The sequence below is a fragment of the Labeo rohita genome, unplaced genomic scaffold (assembly GCF_022985175.1).
Source record: "Labeo rohita strain BAU-BD-2019 unplaced genomic scaffold, IGBB_LRoh.1.0 scaffold_1489, whole genome shotgun sequence".
In the NCBI taxonomy this organism is placed as follows: domain Eukaryota; kingdom Metazoa; phylum Chordata; class Actinopteri; order Cypriniformes; family Cyprinidae; genus Labeo; species Labeo rohita.
The window spans coordinates 5,650-18,652 of record NW_026127658.1 but is presented as its reverse complement, the minus strand read 5'-3'; the positions used below and the strand labels follow the sequence as shown (position 1 = coordinate 18,652).

Here is a 13,003-nt window from a genome sequence, read left to right as displayed (position 1 = left end):
GAAGGTCGGATGAACCCCTTGGCAAGCTCCTCCTTAATGTACTTCTCCATAGCTGCAGTCTCAGGCTGAGAGAGAGGATAGATGCGCCCACGTGGCGGAACGGACCCAGGCTTAAGTTCGATGGCGCAGTCACCCAGTCTGTGAGGTGGTAATTCCGTGGCCTTGATGGTGCTGAAGGCCTCGAGCAGATCCTGGTACTCGGTGGGTATGGTGCTGTTAGGAGGATGAGTGGCGGACTTGGGTGGAGTGTCGGGAGCTGAGTGAATGCAGTGCTGCTGGCAGTAGGACGACCAGTGATTGATGGTTCCTCCCGCCGAGGAGATGGTGGGTTCGTGAAGATTCAGCCAAGGGTAGCCCAGGATGAGAGGTGATTGGGGTGAAGAAATTATGAAGAACCGGATGGTCTCATGGTGGCAGGGTTCGAAACGGAGGGTGAGGTCGTCGGTAGTGTAATCAATGCGGCCGGATCCTAACGGTCTCCCGTCGAGGGCGGCCACTGCCACAGGGGAAGCACATGAGAGAATGGGCAATCGGTTAATCTTGACAAAGTCCCTATCAATGAAGTTGCCGGCAGCGCCGGAATCAATCAAAGCATTAGAGTTGAGGGTTGGGTCTGGAACACGTTGGTGAGTGGCCGGTTGGGCTTGCGAGAGCGCATCATATTGTCGATCCGAATGGATAGGTCGATGTACTGGTTCAGAGTGAGCCCCTCATCCCGGCAGGCCAGCTCCATCTGCAGGTCCTGGTTTAATCCCTTGCGATAGTGGAGCTTGAGGGGACCGTCGTTCCATCCACTCTGCGCCACCAGGGTGCGGAATTCCAGGGCGTAATCAGCAGCGGTGCGACGGCCCTGCCTTAACGCCACGATCTGCTCACCCGCCTCGCTGCTTTCTGGACTGGGCTGGAACACCTCCTTAAACTTTTGGAGAAAGGTGAAGAACGAGGGGTAGGTAGATTGACCCAGGTTCCAGACAGCGGTGGCCCAATCCAGCGCCCTTCCGGTGAGGAGAGAGCAAACAAACGCTATCTTGCTCTCATCTGTGGCGTACAAGTTCGGCTGCTGATTTACAAATAAGGTGCATTGTAACAAGAAGCCCTTACATTTAGCCGCTGTACCGTCGAACTTCTCAGGAAATGCGAGTCGGGGGCTGGCTGTGACTGACTGAGCTCCCGGGAGTTGTGCAGGTGGAGGAGGAGCGACAGGTGGGGTGGCGGTCTGCAGTCCCTGGATCGCCTGAACCAGCTGCTCAGTCAAGGCAGTCAGTCGATCCAGTTGTTGCTGGTGCTGGGTCAGAAGTGTGGCTTGAGCGGACATCTCCGTCGCGATCTGATTCACTGTCGCTGGATCCGCAGATGGTGAAGTTTTCTGTGACGCGGTTATGGACGAATCGTAAGACGTAGGATCCATATGCAACAGTTTTATTAAATCAAGCAGAGTAAACAGGTGTAAGTCGACAACGGCAGACTGGTGTGGTGAAGGCAAGTCCAGAGGGAAGGTAATAGTCCATGCAAAGGGTCGGGGCCGGCAGCGATCAAACACTATAATCCGTGAGAATAGCGGGGGTCGACAAAGGGCAGGCAGCAAAGGTTCACACACAACGTTAACAGTCCGGTTGGCAACAGTAAGGCAGTCCGATAAGAAAACGCTCAGGATTGAAGGCATAACCAAACAAAACTTCGCGAAGGGCGAGCCGGCGGGGCACGCTAAAATGGCCGCCAGAAAGGAAGTGAACTGGGAGACCCGGAACCGGAAGTGGTGAGCCCCAGGCACGGGATGATGGGTAATGTAGTTAGAACTCCGGTGAGGTTTCCCGCTGTCGCGGGACAGGAGGAGCCACAGAGACCGCGTTCGTGACACTTATACGCTTCCTACAAGTCCTCATTACAGAATACTTCGCCTCCCAAAGATCCAGCGGCTTTTTACACAGATCTACCATGGATCCAGCATCACGCCTCTTCTGCCTCCGCCAAGGTAACCGGCCCATTGAGGATTATGTCACAGATTTCTGTGAGCTATGCTATTAGACGATCCAATTCAGTCCTGCCTACCTGGAGGTAAAATTCACTGGACACTTGAAAAATACATAGACTTTGCACTCTGTTTAACTGGCTCACCTTTTACTGTTGGGATCGCGGATGAGGGACCCCGCAGTCCTGCAGTAATACCACAACCTGTTCATGTCAAGCCTGCCAAGCCAAAGCCTGCTCAAGTCACGTCCACCAAGCCAAGGTCTGCTAACGTCACAGCTACCAAGTCACAGTTTGCTCACGCCATGTCTGCCGCTCCAGGGCCTGCTCACGCCATGCCTGCCGCTCCAGGGCCTGCTCACGCCATGCCTGCCTGTCCAGAGTCTGCACCTGTCATGGCTGCCCTCCTACAACAAGCTCACAAGATGGCCGCCATCCCAGAGCCAGTCCACAAGATGGCCGCCATCCCAGAGCCAGTCCACAAGATGGCCGCCATCCCAGAGCCAGTCCACAAGCTGGCCGCCATCCCCGAGCCAGTCCACAAGATGGCCGCCATCCCCAAGCCTGTTCACAAGATGGCCGCCATTCCCAAGCCTGTTCACAAGATGTCCAGTCAAGTTACAGCTATTGCTCCTGTGTCAAGTAAAGCTATAGCTGTAGCCCTCAAGTCAAGCAAAGTCACAGCCGTGGTTTCTGAGTCAAGCAAAGTCACTACCGATCTTCACAAGCCAAGTCAAGCCACAGCTGACCTTCATGAGCCAAGTCAAGCCACAGCTGACCTTCATGAACCAAGTCAAGCCACAGCTGATCTCCCTGAGCCAAGTCAGGTCACAGCTGTTCTTCACGAGTCGAATCAAGTCAAGTCACGGCAGGCCTCCCTGAGTCAAGTCAAGTTACGGCAGACCTCCCTGAGTCAAGTCAAGTCATGGCAGATCTCCATGAATCAAGTCAAGAAACGGCTGTCCTACCAGAACCTTACCAGGTCCCCTCTGAGCTCCCAAGCCATGCAGAGCCCACGCTCGCAAGCCACGCAGAGCCCACGCTCCCAAGCCACGCAGAGCCCACGCTCCCAAGCCACGCAGAGCCCACGCTCCCAAGCCACGCAGAACCCACGCTCCCAAGCCACGCAGAACCCACATTCCCAAGCCACAAGTCCACAGCATCCACACCTTCTAGGCCAACAGACATCCCACTATCTACTGTGCTGCCTGTAATGGCTGTTGCCATTTTCAGTGTGTGGGCTGCACACTGTGCTCCAGCGGCCTCGTCTGTCCACGAGTCTGCCCCAGAGGCCTCGTCTGTCCACAAGTCTGCTCCAGAGACCTCGCGTGACTGCGAGTCTGCCCCAGAGGCCTCATTTGACCACAAGTCTGCTCCTGAGGCTTCATCTGTCCACGAGTTCGCGCCTATACCTCCTGAGGTGTCAGTTCACGCTGTAGAACCTCCTAAGGAGGTGGCGTCCATTTATGAACTCACTGCCACATCTGCCAAAGAATCTGTGCCCATGCCTCCAGAGGTGTCAGCATGTGCTGTAGATCCTCCCATGGGGGCGGCGTCCTCCCATGAACTCTCTACCTGTCATGCCACGGCCAAGGAAATCGTCCGTGAACACACCGCTCTGCTATGGATGTCACTAGTTCCACTTTGGATATCTCTACTCCTGTTTGCGCTGCCTGCCCTGCAGTGGCTCCCTGTTCTGCCTGCTCTGCCTGCCTCACCATGGCTCCCTGCTCTATCTGCCCTGCCTGCCCCGCAATGGCTCCCTGTTATGCCTGCTCTGCCTGCCTCGCCATGGCTTCCTGTTCTGCCTGCTCTGCCTGCCTCACCATGGCTCCCTGCTCTACCTGCCCTGCCTGCCCCGCACTGGCTCCCTGTTATGCCTGCTCTGCCTACCCCACCTAGATCTGCACCCGTGGCGGCTCCACCATGGCTTCCTACTCTGCCATTGCTCCACGACCCAGGTCCTCCAAGGTTCCACTGTCTGCCATTGTTCCACGGCCCTCCAGTGTTTCACGGTCTGCTACTGCTCCATGGCCCAGGTCCTCCAAGGTCACGCTGTCTACCATTGCTCCACGGCCCAGGTCCTCCAAGTTTCCACTGTCTGCCACTGCTCCATGGCCCAGGTCCTCCAGTGCTTCACTGTCTGTCCCTGCTCCACGATCCAGGCCCACCTCCTCTACATGGACCTGGCCCTCCGTCCCACCCCCTGTTTTGCCTCTGTTCCCCCACCCTCCTGGACTGTTGTTTTTTGAGCGCCAGGGGTCGCTCCTGGGGGGGGGGGTTCTGTAACGCCACGCCAGCAGAGGGAGCCCTTACCCATGAACTGATTGTTGCTGCTCCCTCTGCTGCCTCGTTGGTAACTTCCTGTTTGGTGGCCATAAAAGGAGGCCTATACCAAACAGATACTGCAAAGTATTGTTTTGCTCTTGCGGACTCTACCAAGCGTTTTTCCCTGTTTTCATTGCTCTGTTTTGTCATTGCCACGGTTTTGTTTTATTATCATAGTTTTGCTTTTTGTTTCTCGCCATAGTTCTGTCTAGCTTTGCCATCGTTCCTTGCCTTGTTTATTTGTTACTTTTCGGACTGCTCTCTCTGTTTATTGGACTGTGCCTGTTTTGTGGATTACGCTATTGTTTTGTCTTCGTCAACACTGTTTGTTGGATGTTGACCCTGCCTGTTGACTACGATCTGGTTATTAAAGCTCGCACTTGGATCTTATACGCATCCTACGAGTCCTCATTACAGTAGGGTTAAAAGCATCCAAGTAACAACTGGGGTTTCACCATTTATTTATGTCTGAATATCTTCACGAAGCTAAACTATTATTTATTTAATTCTCATTGCCTAATGCTATGTTGGCAAATATGCTATGGTTAAAAACTGCTCTTATTTTTAGGTTAGTTTTTCAGTAACATTAGTTTGCTAGGCACGCTGTTGCTTAGGCTTATTGGTTGTATTATGACATGCTGGTAATATTACTAGTTAAACTTACCACAGTGAGGCTTGTTTATAAAACTGTTGTCAAGGCTGTTGGATGTGAAACAGGCTTGCTGTTTTAGTATTGGAAATGCTGTTTCATTAAATTTATGCAACTATTATTTCGAAAACACTGTGTTTTAGTCGGTGATATGCTGTTGATTAAAGCTATCTAGTGTATCAGTAACATGCTTGATATGATACTTAACGCACTGTATTTATATTTTCTGCTACTAAAAACAAACAAACAAAAAAACATGTGATTAAAGCTAACTATTATATGGATAATGGCAACATGGCTGTTGCACCATATGCTGTACTGCATTAAAGGGGCATGCTGCTCTTCTCAGCTTCTCATTAAAGAAGAGCGCACTTCTCTGCTTTTCCTCTTCTATAAGGACATGCTGCCCCAGTCTATCCTACTTCAGAAGGTCTTGCATTATCGCTATCACAAAATTGGGATTTTGCTTGCTTGTTAAGGCTTATCTAGTCTCGCATAGCCAGACCTTCAGACTGACGGCTGAAGGTCTGGAATTCATAGCAGCTTTCTTTGGCCAAGGCCCGCCCATAAGGCTGTTTGACCGACATGTCAAACAACCAATCACAGTTCGTTTCGTTCAACGTCACGTTTCGGGGCGTTGAAATGTCCCCACAACAACAGACCGGCGTGCAACAAGTCAGTCAGCATAGAAAATCAAAGAAGGAGAAGAAAACAAGCAGTAAGTCATTGATCTGTTCGTGCACGTATAACAACAATGGCGTCTGCATTATATCTCTTTCTGTCTCCACTAAGTGCCTCAAACAAAACTCCTGGACATCTCTTAAAGAGTCTATGCCGTGAACCTCGCATACTTTTGAGAATCCTACGTTTAGCTGATCTTGATAAATGCTCATTGTCACTCATGTAAACACGACAGTTTTTCTTCTGCAGTCACACGTCTGCGCTTTGTTTCCCGGCGGACCGAAAATAAACGCGACACTCGCGTCCCCCGGAAATCCGATAAAATTCAACCAATCAGATGACGACTTCGACATTCCTGAAGTGTTTCCAGTTAAGTGTACCATATGCATCAGACGTTTAGCCAACGTTCCGTGGGCGTGACGTCTGAGGCTGAGACTAAGGCTTATCTAGTATTCAGTATCATGTTTGTGCTAGACCTGCTTGTACATACCCGCTGGTACACAAACAAAATTCTGAGCTTTGCCATTTGTTTAACCTCTACCACAATTTAAAGCAACATTAAAACGGAGTATGAATTTCTGATAAGCAAAATACCGCTTTTAGTATAAAATAGGAAATAACAGTGTCGTAATGGTCAAATGATATCAGATTACCTCATCTTTTGCGTCAAAACTGACTGCATCTACAACAGCAGCGTGTGTATGATAGGACGCCACAGATGCTGCTTTAGCAAATCGCGCTGCTGTTCATTGTACTTTCAATGTAGATTTGTTGCACTTAATAGCATGAAGACCAAATATTGACACAGGTTGTAAACAGAGATCGATTTAAGAAACTCTTTGCATCAGAAACATGTCCTGGAGTTTTTGTTTTTCATGTTTAAAATACAAAAAAAAAGAAAGGAAATTTTTTTAGAATATCCAAAAGCTTGCAAATGTTGACTATTTATAACAGTTCAACAAAAGGTAATATAAATGAACATTTTAAATGTAGCCTACATTTTAAACACAGTATTGTCAATATTTTTGTTATTTTACAACAACAGTTCCAACGAATAACCCATTCATAACAACAGCCGCTTCCTTGTTGAATGAATGAATGAATGAAAGAGGTGACGCCTAGCTTATTAAGACAATGACTTGCTGTCACCTACTGGTGATTTTAGTGTAAATCTACAAGTATCATTTAATTTGGCCATAATTTATTGCTTTCTTTCTTATATTAATAATACACTTAATAGAATGTTAAGAATATGACATAAAAGATGAGGTAACACTTTATAATAACGTTCAGTTGTAGATCATTTATAAGTAATTAGTTAATGATGAAATAATCATTTACAAAACATGATTAATAAGTGATATGTACATTTTATTGTAAGTAATATGCTAACTATTTACAAATCTGTTGTCAATTATCTTAAAAAATAGCATATCATGAAATAATCAAACAGATCCTTAGTAAATGGTTAATAAGTTACTAGTTAATATATTAAAAATCACTTATTAATCATTGAAATGTCAACATTGTACCATTATGTATTTGTACTATTATATATATAATTTATGTATGTTTCATTAAAGTTGTAAGCTGGTCTGTTAAAAAGCACAAAAATGCAGTTATTCTAAAACTATTTTCTTTTTTTAAATAATAATAAATTATTTGCTGTCAAGTGAACAAAAAATGTGTAAACCCTTTCTCTCATCAGCACAGACTTGTGTTCTGTGTGGAGTGTGTGTGTTCTAGTGAAAATGTGAACCACTTTTACCCTCCACTGAAGATCACATACTTATGCACTATTCTATAAAGGTTTTTAGTTTAAACAGTGCAAGTAGTGTTCACACTGAAAACTGATGATGCACTTAAATAACACTTCATGCACTGTTAATTGCAAGCTATAATTACATAGTGAAAGGGGAGGGGCTATCAAACTCCGCTTATGAATGATAAAATAACCTTATATAATTCATACACTACATGGTTGAGTGCATAAGTGCAAAGTCATTTGGGACGCAGCTCATGTTTGCCAGAGAAGACATCTTTACCCTCACCAGTCAGCACTTACATTGCAGTGCACACTACAAAGTATTCAAAACCTGTTGTGTAAACACATGACTAAATCATTTACAAATCTTTCTACATCCCCTAATCTAAAGTGTAAACTGCTCATCAGTTGTTACTCATCAGTACGTATACACACTGGGGGGAAAGATCTATGAATGATGAGTAAAACATTTACAACTGATGAATTGTTTGCACTTTAGATTAGGGGATGCAGAAAGATTTCTAAATGATTTATTCATGATGTGATCTTCAGTGGAGGATAAACATTTCAATGATTGACATTTCAATTATTTATAAATGAAAAATAATGTATTAATTAGTAACGTATTAACCACTTACTAAGGATCTGTTTGATTATTTCATGATATGCTATTTTTTGAAGATAACTTACGGCAGATTTGTAAATTGTTAGCATATTGCTTAATCATTTGTGAACGTATAGTCATGTTTTGTAAATTATTAGTTCATCATTATCTAATCACTTGTAAATGATTTATAACTTAATCTACAAAACAGATAAAAATACTAACATATCACTTATTAATCGTTTATGAATGCATAATTATGTTTTGTAAATGATTAGTTCATCATTAACTAATTACTTGGAAATTACTTGGAAATGAATTAACAAAACATACACAAATAGTTAGCATATCATTTATTAAACGTTTATGAATGTTTCGTAAATAATTATTTTTATCATTAACTAATCACATATAAATGACTTACAACTGAGTGTTATTAAAAAGTGTTACCAAAGAGGACATACAATATACAAAAAAAAAAAAAGTTTAACTCTAGCTATACAGGTTAGAATGTTAAATGCCCCACGCAGGTACTACATTAAAGGATTTGCTGCTGTTCTTAGCTGTCTATGAAGAACAGCACCCCTTCACTGCTACCCTTCTCGCTAAGGCGCCGCCGCCCCATTCTCTGTTATTCCAGAAGGACATGCTTCTTTTAGATATGCCATCAGTTGTATTTGGGGGGGCGTATTATTGCTGCTCTCCCTGCTCATTCATGACATGCTACATGGATGGGCAGTTTTTTTGCCCAGAACAGAACCATGCCGCCAAAACAAACTGTATGCTAACTGTCTATCATTTTGATGACTGACAGAACTACCCCTTTAAGAAACACAGCCATGAAAGTGTCTTACATTAAGTCACTTAAGTGGTGTTTTGTTTTATTAATATTATATTATATCAAGATATGAAGAACACTACAAGTGCATATTTAGTACAGTAAACTACACCTCTGGTTCACACTGGTCTGCTAGTTTCATGTTTCAGTGTCATGTTGATGTTGTATTGGTGTAATAAACAGCTAAGGTTTGTGTCGCTCCTGATTGCTGGACATTATTCCTTCTGTAATTATTTTCAGAAACAACATATTTTCCACAGGATAAACTCACTTGAAGCGTGGTGTGTTTGCTGTCATCTTAGTGTTGAATTCGGCCACTGGAACGCCACGGGACGCCACCTGTGGGCCGAACATGGCTGCCGGGTAAACGACGGAGGACATGCCGACCTGAAGACACAAACACACATGATTGAAATAAAAAAAAACAAAAAAAACAAAGCAGGCGTGTTTATCTGGTCAGCAGGAGCTTTCAGAAGAAAAAGTTTCACATCAGAGTCAAACTGACCACCAGACAGAGGTCACACGTCTCCAGCTCCTTCTCCACTTTAGTGAGGATTTGAGAGTCCAGAGTCTCTCCAAACCAGATGACATGCGGCCGCAGCAGCCCGTCACAGCCCTTCTCATCACACCTGAACACACAGCACCAGATATCACACACACATTCAGCATGAAAGGACTAGTTCAGACAAAACTGAACATTTACTGAAAATGTCACCAGTAATGCTTCCTCAAGTGAAAAGGTGGTCTGGTCTGAATCAGGAGTGAAATCTGCATGGAACAAGCACTGTTTACAAGCCAAAATGGCTCTAAACAAAAAGTGGCTGGATTTTGATGTGAGAGACAACATGAGATGGACATTTTCACTGGAGGAAGTGTTATTATGGATTATGGACTCAATGTATTTCAGTTAAAAAATGTCATTATGATGGATTTGTTTCAGCTTTTGTCTTCTCAAGATGTGAACTGATGGACTGGAGTGGTGTGGATTACTTGTGGATTATTGTGATGTTTTTATCAGCTGTTTGGACTCTCATTCTGACGGCACCCATTCACTGCAGAGGATCCATTGGTGAGATAGTGATGGAATGACACATTTCTACAAATCTGATGAACAAACAAACTCATCCTAATCTTGGATGGTGTGAGGGTGAGCACATTTTCAGCACAACTGAATTGAGATACCTGGGCAGGTCTTTGACAGGTATGAGCACGTCAGGTGCGTCAGGATCAGGTGATCTGTTGGAGAATGAAGCGTGACACACATGATACATCATCACAGTCATCATGCTGACCGACGCTTCATCAGTCTGAGTCTGGATCAGCATTATTAATGGAGCTGCTGTGGTGGACTGTCCAGCATCTCATTGTGTTATTTCTCTGAATACAGAGAGTCAGTGGGATCTGGAGGGTAAATGGACTTTGATTTGTGGGTGCAGATGAGCGTCACCTACCCTTTGCCCTCCAGTGATGGACAGATGGGGCTCTTGTGATTGATCTCCACATCTTTACAGCTCAAACATCTGGTCTGAAACAGATTTCCTGCAGACAGAACAAGATTTCAACAAGTCTGTCAAAAGAATTCAAACCAAATCCATTACATCAGTTCTGCTGATTGAGTCGCTGCAACTGCAGCCACAAACTATGGACGACTATTCAAAACACACTGAACTACAGGGACGTGACAGATTGTATTTATTCAGGTTATTTTATTAGTATTGTCTAGTAGAGATCACACTGCTGCATCCACAAGTCTATTTAAATTTGATTACTGCTTTTCACAACACACATTGTTTCAAAGTAGCTTTACAGGAAATCATAATGCTACTGTTTATATTTTAATATCTTAATGTATCAGATTAGAACTGGACATTTTTATATAGAGATGTACAGAGAAAATATTCATGCTCCTCAAAACGGGTCCTTTATCTTAAGCAAAATGTCATTTCAGTGTTTTTTATGGGTTCATCCACCTTTTTGAAAGTGAAATTTAATCTCTTTTCCAGTATTCCCAAACTAATTTAAACAGCTGAAGCTGTATATTACTCAAATATGAAATCTTGTTAATGCAAGACTATAGTTTGCATGTGCTTCACAAAGTTGCCTCCTTTGTAAAGCTGAAAGTTTTCTCAAAAGGATCCTCAATACAGTGACAACTTTTTTTTTTTTTTTTTTCCACTGGGAATCTAAGGATAAAAGCAAGCTTTGGTAATACTTTACTTAAAGTCTTCATGTATAATGCATTATAAAGGGTTATTAAATGAATTATGTATGATGAATTATAATTATTCATTGTAGTACATTTTATAACCAAATTTAAAATGCATAGTGTAACAATGGATTGGTAAGTGTTATAATGTATTAACTGTGGTTACAGTTATTCATGAGATTGTACAGTGCATTATATAATACATTAAATGCATTAAATCTACTTTTATAATGTGTTATACAAAGGGCCTGTTTACACCTGGTTACTTCATGTGTTTTGTTAAAACGTTTCCATTTACACTTGGCCACATAAATGTGTCAACGCAATACAGATATAAATCCTATCTTCAATTACCACGCTATGTGCAGGTTTAATGGAGTTCACGTCAACGAAAGCAACACATAAGTGCTCCATTTGATTCATTATCAGCCTATGTCAAGATCACACAGGGCTCTACACTTACTTTTATAACTTATAAAAAAATATGAGACAGTCAAAAAATTACAGAAGCATTGTCACGGTGTAGTCGTCGTGTGCGAGGGATGACGCAGGAGAAGAGCGGAGATCCAAATAAGTGCAGTTTATTCAGATAATCCAAAGTGTACATAAAACAAACACAGGGAAAAAAGCAGGGAACCAGCAACCACGACGAAAGGAACAGAACGACAATGTAATCACCGACAAGGACACTAAGGACAACCAAACTTAAATACATAGAAACAGCCAATCAGGGGAGGACAGGTGAACTAAGACACAATGATGTAATAATTAACATCGGAAACGGAAGGTCCAAATATGGGCAAACACAGGGAAACAAAACAAAAACAGTCCAAATGGCACACACAGGTCTGACAAGCACCTTCAAATCAATAATCAAAAAATGTGGTCAAAAATTATTCTTCCCATTACAAGGTGATATTTGACTCCTTAAAGTGATTTTCACGGGAATTTTATTTTTGCCTTTGCAATGGCATTTTCCTAACTTTATTAAAAATATGTTATCTTTTATGGCAAAAAAAAAAAAAAAATGTTTTAACAATTAATTAATTTGTACAAAGGTGGCACAGAAGAACTGTGTATTTTGAGATGTTTAATGAGAGTCAGAGGTGGCATGAGTGCAATTAAATTCATAAATGCATGTTGATATTAATGTTTTTTAAATAAAATTGTGAATGTAGAAATATTAAATGATTTAAATAACTGAAAGATACTTGAAACTAAAACTGCCAGTAGGTGGCGGCCAGTCACTGATTTAATTACTGAATTATTCATTCATTTGATTCGTTCAAATGGCTGATTCATTCAGGAATAAATCAAGTGACTGTCTTTGTGAATGGAAAACTGAATCATTGTGTCACGAATCCTGTCCGATCTACCCACCACCAGAGGTCACCTGTGCATCCTACTGCCATTTCACATTACACAGACTGTCGCATCACACCCCAGACTATATTTCCCATCATTAATTGCGCTGATCACACATACAGCTGTAACCATTTAGGCACTCTATATAAGCCTTGTACTTCCTCTTTCTAGTTGCCAAGTATTGTATTGCATTTAGCATTGGTCTGGTGTTAGCAACTGTACGGAGCCATTTTGTGAGTTTCTAAGTCTAGTTTAGCCTTGTTCCTGTATCTAGTAATTCAAGTCTTGTATCCTCGCCTTGTTATATCGTCTTGTCTGCCTTCTGCCTGCCCTAGACATTTTGTCTGTTGTGTTAGTACTACATTAACACTGAGCTTAATAACTAACTAATATGGAAGCAGTATTAACTAAGCAGTAAGCAATAGCAAATATAGGACAAAAGTAGTTCCTTGTTAGGTATTCAGTAATTACTAAACAAAAATAGTTGCATTGAGAACTACTTGCTAAATATGATCAATTAATAAAGAATAACCACTTTTTGTTTTATTAATCACAACAGAAATATGTCTAAAAGTAAACCACTGTCTTGTTTTATTCTG

At 42.9% G+C, this 13,003-nt stretch overlaps 1 protein-coding gene across 1 annotated transcript; it reads right to left on the bottom strand.

The window, feature by feature from the left end:
* Positions 1-9,100: 9,100 nt before the first annotated feature.
* On the bottom strand, positions 9,101-10,621 carry LOC127158377 (NAD-dependent protein deacylase sirtuin-5, mitochondrial-like). Its single transcript, XM_051101538.1, has 5 exons — positions 10,603-10,621; positions 10,285-10,372; positions 10,016-10,069; positions 9,339-9,462; positions 9,101-9,220 (listed from the first exon to the last, which is right to left on the bottom strand). Exons 1-5 carry the CDS (start codon positions 10,619-10,621, stop codon positions 9,101-9,103), a joined length of 405 nt encoding a protein of 134 aa, XP_050957495.1.
* Positions 10,622-13,003: the final 2,382 nt, after the last annotated feature.

Excerpts from the sequence above, each read along its gene's own strand:
- LOC127158377 (XM_051101538.1), bottom strand. Across the intron at positions 10,070-10,284 it reads CCATCACTGGAGGGCAAAGG|ATCACCTGATCCTGACGCAC; the intron begins GTAGGTGACGCT and ends ATTCTCCAACAG. Across the intron at positions 9,463-10,015 it reads CCTGTCAAAGACCTGCCCAG|GTGTGATGAGAAGGGCTGTG; the intron begins GTATCTCAATTC and ends CTGTGTGTTCAG.